We start from the raw sequence: 15792 nt of genomic DNA on the forward strand, positions 1-15792 counted from the left end.
TTCTGCACAGTGTGTATTCCACACTACACACATAGCTGTGTCTGTAACTCCAGGGTTTGTGAACAGCACATTCCATTTTAAGCTAACATTGAATGGCCGATTCTGTGCTTTTTATGTAGCTTGTTTTTGACCATCAGACAGGAGAATTAATTCCATTTGCTTTTAATTGGCACCAGGCAGACTTCTAACTGATTTTAGTTCAAGCTCACGTGAACTTTGCATACTCTTTCATCTGCATTCTCCAGTACTGAGAGAGTTTATTACAATTAGGGGTTTGTTTTGAGGGTGGTAAATGGAGATATTTAAATATCTTTGGTTTAACAGTGATTTTCCTTTATCAAAGTAAGGGAAATATTCCCTCTTCCTAGTGCTTTGATGAATCAGCAATAAAATGTTGCAGTGTGATCCGCAGTGGATCTAAAATCTGGCCTGGGAAAGAGCTGGGAAAGGTAGCATAGTGCTGGCTAGGAATAAACCTCTGCCAGCTGCAGAGGGGAGATCTAGCATGTGCTGTGTTTTAGCCTCTCAACATTTGCAAGTTGTAAAGAACAGTATACAGTACATAACCCAAATCTACATGGTTTTGCTTTCTTTTTTCTTTTCCATCATTGTCATTTTCTGAGTTGCTAGGCTTATGGATTGATGTCTAACACTGCCCATTGTGCGTTTGTGATTTGTGTTTTGTAATTAAGAGGAACAATGGCAGTCCACTGGGTCTCGTTATATATAATGGTTGGTTTAATTTGTTTCACTTCTATCTTGTTAATTGTAAATTGATCATTAAGATTTGAATTCTAATCTGTCACCAGGGTTGTGAGTATTGAAGCTAGAGCAATGATCCTGGTTTTAATCACTGATGATGAGAAACAAATTTTATAATTTTGGTACATATTGCAGTTCATATATTTTAACACTGTATTTTATGGTGTTATAAATATTGTTAAATGACTTTTAGTGTAGTTTTACTGTTTGGACTATAATGTATAAATTACATTACTGTTTTGGCAACAGTAGGTATCCAACTGTGTGAGTTTAATTGAGGTAAAGAATATACACCCAGATGAACTACTTTTTTTATCCCCTTGCATGCGTAGATAATATTAAGTTGGGATATTCTGCAAGAGGAGACTATGGCCTCTACCAATTGTTACCAAAAAGTCAAACCAGATATCTAAAATAATGAAAAATTAAAATGTCATGTTCTCCCTTAATAAGCTAATATTGAAATCCTAACTATAGTAGTAAGATGGTATTCATATTTCGTGCAAATGCAATCACACAATATAACTGGTATAGTAAAATACAGGGAAAAGTTCATGTTTCTGTAAAGCCAGATATTATCTAATTTGTTTATGATAATGGATTAGAGTCAGTTATCCATTTATATGACACTGGGATAATTATGCAATCAATGTAATCACAAAACTGACCTTGAAAACTTAGAAGTTTACTATTTTAATTTGCAGATTACTGGTTCTATGAATATATATATCATGGTTGTAGACAGATAAAGGATGATGTCTGTGTATTCCTACCAGATTTTTATTGAACAGTTGAGGTCAGCAGGCAAATTACCATTATAAACAAAAATGTGTATATATATATATATATATATACCCAAAGCAAAAAGAGAAGATTGTTGCAGTAACACTTGATAGTAAAATGTACTTAAAAAATAATATTTCTACTTTATGTGATTATGTAATGATACATCCACAATGAACTGGAAAAATACAAAGAAGAATTAAGGAGAAAATTTCTTGTGACATTAGCACCCAGAGATAACTATTATTAACTTTTGAATTATTTACTTTCAGTCATTTTCCATGTGTATATAAGTGTATATGCATATGTACATTTATATCAGGTGGCGATATGCTACATGTAAAATTTTCCATCCTGTTTTTTCTCTTAATATCGTCTAATAAGCATTTTTCTGCATCATTACATACTCTGGAAACAACATTTCAATTGAATAATTTGTATGCATAATAATTCATTAGACATTTAAGGTGTTTCCAGTGTCTATTATGAATACTATTATAATAACTGTACATAATTCTAAAATTTTGATGATTCCCTTAGTAGAGTTGCCTAAAAGACTGTGAACCTGAAAAGTCAGAACTACTAATTACTGAATTAGTACAGAACTACTAATTACTTCGATGAAGTGCTACACTAAATTCTGTTCACTATATGTACCTGTATCAGTATTATGATATTAAAAAGAAGTGGGTGGAACAACCCCTTTTAGAGGTGGATGGACAAATATTTGTATTTGAACTTGGCTACTTACCATTTTGGTGACCTTAGGCAAGTCATTAAATCTCATATTTACTTCATAGAGAAATTGAAGTGAACATATACCTTGAAGAATTAATTAAAATCATTAATTTAAAAGACAGATTCTACTATCTGACATGAAGTAGACATGCAATAAATATTTGACAATAGAATTTGGTTTTATTATGTATTTTTTTGAATAATAGTGAGATTGAACATTTAAAAAACATTTATTGACCATTTTAGTTCTTCTTCTGTGAAGATTTTTTTCTTATCCTTTGTCCTTTTTTTTTAATGGGGTGGAAGGGGGGTTAACACTTTATTTGTTGATGCCTTTACCCTCCATTTGTCTTATTTTTAAAATAAATGTCTCCCCAGTTCTTTGAATTGGATTTAATTTTATTCTTGTTTTAAATATAGCACATATTAGAGGGTACAAGGATAGTTCAGGGGTAGAATTTTCATCTGCCATGTGGGAGACCCAGGTTTGATTCCTGGTTCATGCACTTCCCAAGCAAACAAACAAGCAAATAAACAAACAAAAAACCAACCAAACAAAAACTCAACAAATGGTGCTGCATTAAGGAGATATTCACATACAGCATACAAAAAAAAAAACAAATACATAATCCATTGTAAAAATCCAGAAAATATGGAAAGGGATAAATAAAAGAAAAATCATTCTTTTATTATTATACACCCAGAAGTAATCAATTTTAATATTTTGGTATACATAAATATTTTTTGAAATTATAAATAAACAGATAAGGTATGCTGATTTTTAATGTTTTTTCTTTCTTACTCATATGTCATTTTTTGGGTCAATAAGCAACAGCAATAAATAGCCACATTATCAGAAAAACATCCTGATATTCCATTGTATAGGTAATGTAACCTGTCTCCTGTTGATAGACTTCTGGATTACATTCCTAGGTATTGGGTTGAGGAACAAGTTGCTTCTAAAAACAATGCTACCATGAACATTCTTGTACAAACATACAATATTTTAGTAAGTTTTATATTTTTATATGGTAAAATCTATTTTTTTCCTTTGTGGTTTTTCTTTTTAAAAATGCCCTTTTGCTTGACAAGTACCTGAGAGCACATATTCTTCTATATGTTTTCCTCATCTGGTTTAAGGATACTTTTTCTTTTGGAATTTATTTTAGTGTATGGTGTGATGGGAGATACTAATCGTGGAAGAGTACTAAATTAGCAATTTATTATAATTGCCTCTAAATTATTTTATATTGTGTGTGATTTGAAAGGAGAAACATGTCATTATTAACTGATTTAGACTATTTCAAATATGGATGAATTCTTATTAGGAGTAGCAAATATAGTTTGCTCACTTGATCTGAGCTTGAAAATGAGATAATCTATGCTTCATGTATAATCTAATAAGAAAGATGAGGCATAAAGCACAATTCAAAGGAATAAATTATAAACTAATGTATGCATAAGAGCTAGAGGTAGTTGCAAAAAATGTGCTAACATGATGGGAACTCCAAGGTATTAATTGGGGCAGGATTCCTTCGAGATGACATTTGAACTGAAACAAAAACAAAATGAGGAATGAAGTGAACTAAGAATGAGATTATTCCATGCATGTGAAGCAGTTTGGTCCTTGGGATGAATGACTCCTAAGGTAAGATTTCCCTTAGCATTTCCAGATTCATTCCTGATCAGGAAAAAAAGATTATCTTGCTTTAATGGAGGAATACTTTTCTGAAAGGAAATAATTCTCCATCAAGAATCTTAGTTAAAAATCAGGCATAGGAGGTACAAGGGTAGTTCAGTGGTAGAATTCTTGCCTGCCATGCGGGAGACCTGGGTTCAATTCCTGGCCCATGCACCTCCCAAAATAGATAAGCAAGCAAACAAACAAAAACCAAACAAACAGAAATTGAACAAATGGTGCTGCAATAATGGGATAATCACGTGGAAAAAGGATGAAATGTGACCCCTGTCATAGAGCATGCAAAAAAAGAAATTCAGGCATAAAGCCACCAATCATAAAGTACTACTTATATTACAACAACTTGTACCTAACTGATGCAGAAGTTGAGCATGAGTTGATGGCAGTGGGGGCAGTGTGCAGTCATTTATAATTAAACAAGAACAGGTGGACAATTTTTCTTGAATAGACATTTTCCTGATATGTAAATTTTGAGACTTGAGATAATCATCTAAGACATTGAAGAGGTAGCCTATTTCCTGAGGACATAAACTATGACCAGAGGAAATATCTGTGACACCAAATGAAACATGTGAGGACAGAGGATTAGAGGAAAGGTACCTGACTCAGTAGAGGGGAAGAAAATGAAACCTAAGCGTCTACAGAGGGGGATACAGTTATGTGAAGACAGTTTATCTACTCTCAGAATTCCAGAAAAACCTTGGAGGGCAGGGATGTAATATAGAACTGGAACCAAAATTGACAATTCTACCCCCACTCTATGGAGCCAGGTAACTATCCCTCCCCAACTTGTAAGCCAAGGAATTTCTTCTCTGTAAAGATTAGACCATTTGGCTCAGGGTGAAATAGAGACATTGAAGTTAAAAGAGAGGGTTATGTGAAAGTCTACATTCTGAAAGGTGATCTTGTCATCCCCCTTTTTTACCAGCTCCTAGACCACCACAATCAGGGTTATCTGCAATAATCAGGAAATTAGAAGATCCTTCTCTTGAGAAACAGAATGGCTATAGAGGAAGGAATTACTGATATTTGGGTATTTCTCACTGGGAAATTTGGCTTGCTAGTCAATCACTCAACACTAAAGCCCACTGATTTTGGGGGGAGAGGGGAACAAAAAGTGCACAAGTACAAATGAATCATAATACACTTCTTGGACAGCAAGGACCAATATTTATATAGTCATTATAATGTAAAAAGTGATATGATTTGGCATGAAGCTGTGAAAAACTCATGATCACATCGACAAAATGGGGATGGAGGAAAGGGAAGGGGCATATATTAGAGTTTTAATCAATAGAAATTTTTAATTTGATGAAACAAGAGATGTTGGTAAAAGCATATTTAGAAATATGGTGGTAAATACCAGAAGAAATAGCTTTAAAAAAATTGAAAGTATTTGTTGGTGCTTAGCTGGATTGGAGATCAGGGATAGAGAACTCCTGTTTTTTTTTATTATGCCTTCTGGAACTATTTGATTTTAACTATGTGCCATTAAATTAGCTATGTTAATTAAGAGAAACAACTCTCTCTTATAGAAATTAGGCCTGGGGTTATTCCTTTAACAGCACAGTGGCTGGCCTCTAATAGCCACTCAGTAAGTATTTGATAAATGAATGATGTTCTTTAAAAGGAAAGAGATTTGATCATTATCATTTTTGTCTTTTTCCTTGGAAAGGCCTTCTCTATTACAGAATGTTGTTATTCATTTACCTAATGCTTGAGTGCCTAAAATGTGTATATTACTCTGCTAGGCATTTTGCAATTTCTGAAATATTTTTCTTTTACATAAATTTTTTGTTTACACTGTTATGCTTAAGCATAGCATGTAGGATAATGTTAATGTTATACAATAAAAATATGCTCTAATAATAAAGACCTTTAATATCTATCATTTCTGTGTTTTCACCTCTAGATCTGAAATAGCTCAGCTCAGTCAAGAAAAAAGGCATACATATGACAAACTGGAAAAGTTGCAGAAAAGAAATGATGAATTGGAGGAGCAGTGTGTCCAACATGGAAAAGTACATGAGACAATGAAGCAAAGGTAATAAAGGTTTAATAATCAACTGATGTATTATATATTGAATGCATTTGATTCAGAAACCAAATGGAAATTTCCATGGAATGAATAGAATTCATGATTATTATGCTACTCAAGGGATATACTCAAACTCTTAGTGATTTTATTTTATATATTTATGCTTCTTCAGCTTAGGTTGTTCTCATAATATACAGAGGAAGACATGTCCTGCCTCTACTCTTCTCTGAAGATACAGAATCATATTTAATATAGAATATTGTAGGTATAAGTTGCTAATATTATAATAAGGAGGAATCTTGAAGCGTCTCTTCTAGAAATGAGATTTTATATGCTTTTTTAAAAATAATATATGTACTCGGCCTAAAGATGTTAAATATCTTATCATAGGTTGCACTGAAATTACTAAAACCAGATTAGTTCAAATGCTTTTCTTCTATGTGCTGATGATACTTTGATCAGGTCACTTAACCTGTCTGAATGTCAGTTTCCTATCTTTATATTATGTATATTATATATTTATATCTTCATCTTTATATTGAAGGTTGGAATAAAGATATATGTAAAACACCTGACTCAGCCATCTAATAAATTATACCAGCAATCATTACTCTCTTTGTAGAAGAGGAAACTCAGGCTCACAAATATATATTTGTATATTGCTTTAGAATTTACAAAATGCACTCATACATATTATCTTATGTACTGCAAGACATACCTGGCAAGTAGCTGTTATTATAATTTCCATATCCAGATGCGAAATTGAGGCTCAGAAAGATAAACATGCCAAATGAAGGTCAGATAGCAAATTAATGATTCATTCATTCAACAAATATTTATTGATTGCTACTCTGTGCCACACGTGCTAGGAAAAAAATAGCAAAATATCTCTAATGGAGCTTATATCCTCATAGAGTAGATGGATATTGACAAAACAATGCCACAACTATCTAATTAGTTACAATAATGATTAGGGCTATGAAAAGAAATGTACTTGGTCATACAAACACATTAAATAAGGGGACTTATCCAGACCAGGAAAACCTTCAATGAATAAATGACACTTGAAATGAGTCTGTAAGTGATGGGAGAATTATTAGCCTTTTACAATAGGAGGTGGCAAATTGCAGCCCAGCCTACAACCTATTTTATAAGGTCCAGAAACACACCCTGGCTTATTCATTTACATATTGCCTGTGGCCATTTTTGTGGTACAAAGATAGTTGAGTAGTTGTGACAGAGACCATATGTGGCCTCTTGCCCACAAAGCCTAAAATATTTACTCTCTGGCCCTTTCCAAAAAAAAGTTTGTTGACTCCTGTTCTAAAGAAAGAAAAAACGTAAAATTGAAGGGTCTGTGTGGTTAATATAAAGAAAAAGGAAAAGAATGGTGTGCAGTGAAGTTGGAAAGATAGGCAAGGGCCAGACCTAGATACAATGCCTTTAAGTTTTTATTATGGACTTTTATTTTATCCTACAACTAATGAGAAAGAATCAAAAGGCATTTTAAAAACAGAAAACAACATGGTAAGATTTACATTTTAAAAAAGCATTCCAGCTCCAGAATAGATAACGGGTTAAAGCAGAGTCATAGTATTTACACAAGCCCAAACAGGAACCTACCGAAGTAGTCTAAAAATGTGATGGTGGTGGTGTGAACTAAGATGATAATAATGTTGATAGAGAGATGTAAACAGATTGGTGAAATATGAAAGAAGTAGAATAGAATCAATAGGACTTAGTAATTGATTGGCTGTGTTGGGTAGAGAAAAAGGAACATATCAAGGATGACACCTGAATTTCTAGTGTGAGCAGTGGGTGGATATTGATGTTTTCTTATTGAGACCTAGAGAACACTCTAAAAGAAGCAGGCTTGTGATCAAGATGGCCTGGTATGGTATGAGTCCAAGCATTCACTTTGGCCACACTGAATTTAATATCCAAATGTACTGTACAAATACATTTGGACATAAGAGATTAAGCTAAGGAGATAGCAGTCTCATAGGCATTGGTCTATAGAGGATACTTAAAACCTTGGGAGTAAATGAGGTTACGTAGAGAAAATTAGAGTAAGAAGAAAAGAGGGCTTACTGAATCCTAAAGAACACCAGCATTTTAAAAGAAAAGACAGAAATTGTAAACACCAAGAGCAAGTAAACTGAAGAATAAGTGGAAACTGGAAGAGCATGTGTGCCAGTTTGCAAGGATTTTGTACCTTAGAAAAGCCATGTTTTAATCCTAATCAGCCTTGTGGGAGCAATGGTTTCTTCTAATCCTATTCAGTACTATAGGTTGGAAGCTTGATTAGGTTATCTCCATGGAGATGTGACTCAATTAATTGTGGGTATTAAGCTTGATAGATGGAGACGTGTCTCCACCCATTCTACATGGATCTTGATTAGTTTACTGGAATCCTATAAAAGAGGAGAACAAGGAGATTCTGTGAGAACAGAGAACACTGTTGAATCACAAAGCAGAGAGAACCACAGAGTCTACCAGCCAGCAACCTTTGGAGATTCTGAGAGAGCAGAAAATGACAAGAGCTGGAGCTCACACCACCCCCAGGGGAGCTTCATGAAACATGAAGCCAGAAGAGAAAGCTAGCAGACTTTGCCATGTACCTTTCCAGGCGAGAAAGAAACCCTGAATGTTATCAGCCTTCGTAAGCCAAGGTATCTTTCCCTGGATGCCTTAGATTGGACACTTCTATAGACTTGCTTTAATTGGGACATTTTCTTGGCCCTAGAACAGTAAACAAGCAACTTATTAAATTCCTCTTTTTAAAGCTATTCTGTTTTGGTATATCACATTCAGGTAGCTAGTAAACTAGAACAGCATGTTATCATGCATGCAGAGAGATGGAAATGCACCAGAAAAGAGGAAACAATCACCAGATGTTGCTGAGTGATTCAGTAGGGCCTCAAAGTATCCATTGCACTTAATGACGTAGATATTATTGGTTACATTGGTGAAAATACTTTTTAGAACAGTGAGTGCAGAAACCAGATTAGAATGTATTGAAAAGTGTATTTGATGAAAATCAAAATAGCAAATTTAGACTGCTTTTTCTTGAGATTTGGCTGTAAGAGAAAGTGGGGGAGAGGGAAACACACTGACCAATTTGGTGGGGGATTTCTGGACAGGGAATTTTTGTTTTAAGTTGAAATAGAGGTGAATAAAATTATTAAATGCTGCTTGTAAAGATCCAGAAGAATTGTCTTTCCCAAGTGATTATTTGAGACCCCAGGTGTCCACAAATGTTATCCAGGGAATTTATTGTTGTAGTAATGGCATCTTTTTCAATTTCTTTTTTAAAATAATGAATCTTCATTCATATATCCCCTGTCCCTAGAAAGCAGAACAATATGGGAACCCTTCAGTATATTCAGAGTGAACAAGCCCCAGATCCGGGAGACCCACTGGGAGCTCTCCTGCACTCCTCTGTACTCTTGCCACATGTGATGTCAGCACCCACTAGCATGCCTAGTTGTTTCATCAGTCATGCACTTTTATATTTTTTTCTTTCTTGTAAAATATATTATTTAGCTTATATTCATAAAAACCATTGTCTAAAAAATATGAAGCGATTAAAACTTAACAAATTAATGAGTTTAAAATTGATAATACTTCTAGGAACTAGGTTCAAGATAATCTTTACCAAATCTATAAGTTCTACTTTTCTAATAGAATTTTAATTCTTCAAAAACCAAGTAGAAAGAAGAAATATAGTAATTTTTTTAAATCTAATTTTGGGGGAATTGAGACTGTGTACTATTTCAGAGAAGTGCTTGAAAAATAGAAGCCTAAAGTCTTAATCTTTATTTCATCATTTAAAAACAAAACTAGAAAACTATGAAAGTAGCAGTTGGATTTTATGATCAAAATATAAGAATTCCAAAAAATGTCATGAAGCTATTTTTATTTATTTTTGGTTCTATAACATAGATTTAATTTTAAATCTCTAGTGCACATTAAATTAAATTTATGCAGATTTCAAATAAAATTTTTTTACTTAAAAATCACCTCTTTATCATATATCATGAAAAAATAATGAAATGATTTAATAAATTCCTAAGGGGGTTCATAACACTGTTTCTGTGAAGAGGGTTTGAGAGTCAAAAGAAGTTTGAAGATGTTGAGGTGGATGAGGAAGTGATAGAAGATTTAGAGAAGAGTAGAGGGTTGGGACACCAAGCATTGAGCAGAGATTGGTCTTGAACTAAGGAGGGTCACATTCTCCATGCAACGGTTGTGGCAGAAAAGAGTCTATGAGGTGATAAATGCAGGTTTGCGGATATGATGCTAGTAAATTGAGTTGAGGCAAGAATTAGTTAACTAGTTTATTCCATTCAGGGCAGTCTTTACTGGATATCCATTTTGTACCATTCACTGTGCTAGTTAAGGGGATACCAAAATGAAAAGTGTCCTCTCCACTTCCTCCCTCCCATGGTTGCCCACTCCATCTCTGCTGGGCTGGGCAAGGCAGTGGGAACCGGCCACCCAGAGCAGTACCACCTGCCATTGCCTAGGAGCTCCTGCCTGGCTGCTCCCAGGGCCCCCAGAGGCAGGGAAGAGGGATGTCCCAGGGGCCAGCCTCCCTTGGCAGGCTGGACTAGAGTTGATTGCCCTGGAGGTTTTTTTTTTTTTTATCTCCTCTTCTCTCTGTTTTGTATAAACCCAAGATTGTTTTTTTATATTGGATTGGGGTGTATAGTCAGAAGAAGTCAAAATTTCCATGGGGAAATTTCTTGAGTTGGTTATCCCTTCTTTAAAACAGAATCAAAGTATAGGCTAAGGCCAGAAGACTGATCCAAAAATATAGAATCTTTCTTCAGTTTTTTAGTTTAAAATCATATATAATTTTAAATTTAAAACTTGAGTGAATATTTTAAAAGTCTTGATTCAGTATTCCACTGGGTATACTCTCCCTACCCACCTTGCAGAGTTCCTGTGATATTGTACAAGCTCTAATATTTGACTTCCCATAATTGGGGAAGGACATTTAATTATTACTGCATTAACAGAGGTGACCTGAGTTCATCTTAGTTTTCCAATCCTGCTATTTTTTGCTCTTAATTATTATAGCTGTTAATTTAGCTTCATCACAATTATTTAGTTTGTTGTGAGTTGTTTTGTTAACCTTTATAATGCAGTATTGCATACTAGTATCAGCAGCGTATTGGTTTTCCAATAACTAGGTTTCAAGGCCTATATGAATTGTTATTCAGAAGTGAATCATCTATTTCTCTTTGGTTAAAGGAAAAATATGTATAATCTGCCCCACTCCCCTCCCCTGCTACCACCACAGTTGGCTATACAGAGGCAGTTCTTGGGTGATGTCTGGGAATCTGAGCTATTTAAATAACTTACAACATACTCTTCAAAGCAAATTAACAGAATTTCTGTATGACTTTAGGTTTAAATATAATTATTTTACAACATAAAATTATATTCTTTTTATGAATGAATAGGAAGTGATTCATATGTTGCTAGGAAAGAAGTTTATTTTGAAATTTTTTAATTATCACCAAATGTTTTTTTTACAGGAAATGTGTGGATTAGGTAAACTGCCTCCCCTAAAGGGGCTAAGGACAAAAAAATCTGAATATTATGTAGAGGAAAGAAAGAAACTAGAGAGCTAGGCACAGCTTAGAAAATTGATCTTTTTCTGTGAAGATTTTACTAGTTAGAAGCCATTTGGGGTTCATCAGCAGTTGTTTTAATATTCAATTACTCTGAGCATTATTGATAAATTCCTCAGAGAAACTGAAGTCATGGTTTGACTACACTTGATTGTAAAGACCTGAAATTAAATTGCTTTATCTCCCAATAAGAGTGAAAATCTACTACCTGTAGAGGTAGAACTTTGATCTAGGAATGGATAAATTATTTAAAGCAGCCTGTGCAGTTACCACAGATGGAACAAGGAAAGCATTATTATAATTGATCGCCTGGAAGAAGGTTAGATGGGAAGGGGATCCAACAAAAGAAAGTTAGGAAAATGTCAAAGACCTTCTAAAGTAATTCACATTTTGCTTAGGATAGGCCCAGTACCTAGGAAAAAGAAAAATACTCAGTTTCATTTATTTTCATTTATTCATCAGATATTCATTCAGTACTTATTACATTCAATTCTCATTATTTTCAGTAGTTATGTTTTGAAGTTACTGCAAACACTGAATTAGTGAATACTAAACCATCGTTCCCAGGAAGAATAAAAGGTTAGATTCCTGCCAGTCTCTGGTCACATTTTCATCAATCAATACATACATAACCTTATTTAATGTATGTTTCTGTTTAATGAGACCTTATTTAATATATACTGTTGATTCATTAACATTGAACTCACGGCCAACAGCACTGTAAGTCATGCCTGGATGAAACTTAACACATATTTCCTCTGTAAAGCACATAACAGCCTTGGGTTTACGAACACTAGATAGCACTTCAGCACTATGCCTGTGGGCCATTTAAACAGTGAAAGCACCAAAGGCAAAAAACATGACACTAAATAAACCACAAAAAAGAACACTTGCTTGTGGTATGAACACTGAAATAAGAAGGTGTAGCATCACCCTGTTTGACCTCAAGTGGGAACATGCGAATCAGGTGACTCAAATTTTTGCCACTCTGTGCATGTCTGTGAATGGCTGCAAAAGTATTAATTTGGGGTTGCAAATATGTTTTAGCAAGTAGGCATATCTGCTAATACAGAATTTGCAAATAACGAGGATCAACTGCATATGACACTGTTATACTTGGCATACATCACTGGACAGGCAATCAGATACCCTTGCCCTTATGGAACTTATCCTCTTTAAGCTATCTTCAGGTTAAAAATCTTAATTTTAAAACCTAGAACTGAAATTTTAGAGGCAATTTGCTGAGTGTTTAAAGTATGCACCCCAGAACCATGTTCTCTGGGTTTTCTTGGATTTGCTGCTTTCTAACAGTGTGGCCTGAGCAAGTTCTTCCATGTTTATGTTCATCTTCATCACTTCCTCACTTTCCTGATTTACAAAATACTCCTTTTTTAGGGTTGTAAGGATTGGCTAAAATAGTACATGAAAAGTCATTAGAACTCTATGCCAGTGCCTGGCATAGAGTTGGTGTTCAATAAATGTTTCCTACTATGACTAACTAGTTCAACTTCCTTCATTAAACAAATTCTTCCAGGCCCTTGGTATACTCCAGGCTCCATTCAAGAGTCTAGAGATGCAGTATTAGTTAGGGTTCTCTAGAGAAACAGAATCAACAGGGAACACTTGCAAATATAAAATTTATAAAAGTGTCTCACGTGATCGCAGGAACGCAGAGTCCAAAATCCACAGGGCAGGCTGTGAAGCTGACAGCTCCGATGGAGGGTCTGTATGAACTCCACAGGAGAGGCTCACCAGCCGAAGCAGGAATGGAACCTGTCTCCTCTGAATCCTCCTTAAAAGGCTTCCTATGATTAGATTAAGCATCACTCATTGTAGAAGACACTCCTCTTTGGCTGATTACAAATGGAATCAGCTGTGGATGCAGCTGACGTGATCATGATCTAATCTTATGAAATGTCCTCATTGCAACAGACAGGCCAGCGCTTGCCCAATCGGATAAACAGGTACTACAACCTGGCCAAGTTAACACATGTCCCTAACCATGACACTTAAGGAGGCTGACATTTATTTAGGAAGATAGTTTATTTGCTTTATGCATTAAATTTGCTCTTGTGATCCCATGCCATTTTTATATAATGTTATTTCCAATGAAAAGTGTTTTCTGGATTTTCAACTGATTTGTGGAACAATATTTTGGACCATAACTTTGGTATGCTGTTTGTGAATATGTGATTAAGTGTGTGTATGTGTGTGTCCTATTCAGTTGTGAACATTTTCAACATGAGTCCCAAACCAAACTTTAAGAGGGATGTCTTTACCTAGTTTAAAAGAAAAATGAAAAAACAAAATCATGTTTTTAGCATAGTTGGGAGAGAGAAATACTCTTTTTAAAATCTCAATTACACTTTCATCCATTAGATCTTTTCTTAGAAACAGAGGGGAGAAAAAGGCTAATAGAGTTTAACTTTCATTCCTGAGGGTAAACTTTTACAGCATTTAACAATTTGAAAGGAAAAAAAATCTTCAACAATATAGTTACCAAGAAATAAATTTTGGAGGCAAAAATTCTGACAAACCATCTGTAACCAAACAATTGTAGTATTGTTAGGTTTGTTATAGTGAGTTTGCTTTTCCTACTATTAAGTCAGATAATAGAGCAATTCAATTTAAAAATTTCTAAGCATACATTAGAATTGTGCAAGAATCATGAGCCTATGAATATTGAGCATCTATCTTAGGGTTTCTGCTGACTTGGAATTAATTAGTAGTAGTAGGCAACATTTGTTGAACACCAACTCTGTGCCAGGCACAGTTCTAAAGACTTTTCATGGACTATTTTAGGCAATCCTTACAACCTAAAAAGGAGTATTTTGTAAATGAGGAAAGTGAGGAAGTGACAAAGATTAAAACATGAAAGAACTTGCTCATGACCACACTGTTAGTAAGTAACAAACAGTGAACATGGTTCTGGGGTGCAGGTAAAATTCTGTTATTTGATATTAAAGTACGAAAACTATATTCTGTGCTTAAAATCCTTAAAAATTTCTTCCAGTATAAATTTATTTCCCTCATGGCGCTCTTTAAAGCTACATTTCTCTGATTTTTGTCCTTTAATAAAGTTGAGAACATCTAATTAGCATCTTCAATATCCTACTCCTTATAGTTAAAATTTATTTTAGTGCTTCTAAGTTAAATCTGGTAAATCTTTCATTTCTAAACTTATGTTTTGATTTTCCTTAGACTCTCTATAATTTTAAACATTGCATAGTTTAGGTTTTCCTCAACTAGATTGCCAGCGTGTGCTCTATTTCTATATTCTAGCTTATTAACATATCTCTACATTTATTAATATGTATTAAACATTGAGAAGACATAAGCAAAAAGACACAATCTCTATCTGTAAGGAGCTACCAATTCAGTGGTGGAAGCAGACAGTAATCATACAGGTATTTACTATAGTAAGAGTATCCCCAAGTACTCTGGGGGCACATCAGATAGGCAACTCACCCAGGTTTTGAGGTACAGGGGCAGTTCCTTTGAGAAGTAAAACCTAACTGAATCTTGAAGATAGGTAGAAATATTCTTAACAGAGAAAAGGGATGCATGTTTGAAGGTCCTGGGGGTGCAAGGAAAACATGTTCTCTTCAGGAACCAATGTTATAACTTTAAAATATAAAGGGGAACTATCAGTAGTTGAGGCAGAGGCAGTAAACAGGAGTTAGATCTTCCCAATTACACATTTATTAGGCCATTTGATATTGTCCCATAGCTCTTGAATGCATTATATAGATCATTTAAAAAAAAAAATTTGCCCCGCTCTTTTCTCTACTTGCATTTTAGCTTGGATGCTTTCTATTGACCAATATTCATATTTAATGATTTTTTTCCTCTGTTGTGTCCATTCTGATGATAGACCCATTAAAGGAATGCTTCCTCTCTGATGTTCTGCCTCTTCCCCCTAGCTTTTCTTTGACTCTCATTGTGGCTTGTAGTGGAGCTGGGGATGGGATTTCCTGCTGCTTCTGGGGGTTCAGATGTAGTGGTTTGCTGGGGCTGATTATTGAATTTTTAGAAATTCGTGAGCTGTTAGATATCATGTAGATTAACATTAGCCATAGTGGAAATGTTTACATCACAGAAATTGGCTGTATGAATCAGGATGTTAAACA

The 15792-nt window shown here is 34.6% G+C and overlaps 1 protein-coding gene across 12 annotated transcripts in view; it reads left to right on the top strand.

Annotated features, from left to right (window-relative positions):
* SDCCAG8 (SHH signaling and ciliogenesis regulator SDCCAG8) overlaps positions 1–15792 on the top strand; it is a 319229-nt gene that overhangs the window by 241810 nt on the left and 61627 nt on the right. For 10 of the 12 annotated variants that reach the window (XR_013179197.1, XM_077168479.1, XM_077168476.1 and 7 more), the window contains one exon: positions 5895–6026. Coding sequence is in view for 9 of the 12 variants with exons in the window: in XM_077168479.1 (XP_077024594.1) it covers positions 5895–6026 (132 nt within the window). In the remaining 3 variants the exon portion in view is untranslated. Of the gene's footprint in view, positions 1–5894; positions 6027–6192; positions 8693–15792 lie in introns of all 12 variants that reach the window. The other 2 variants (XR_013179195.1, XR_013179196.1) reach the window with 1 other exon arrangement.

This window comes from Tamandua tetradactyla, chromosome 7 (genome assembly GCF_023851605.1).
Source record: "Tamandua tetradactyla isolate mTamTet1 chromosome 7, mTamTet1.pri, whole genome shotgun sequence".
NCBI lineage: Eukaryota > Metazoa > Chordata > Mammalia > Pilosa > Myrmecophagidae > Tamandua > Tamandua tetradactyla.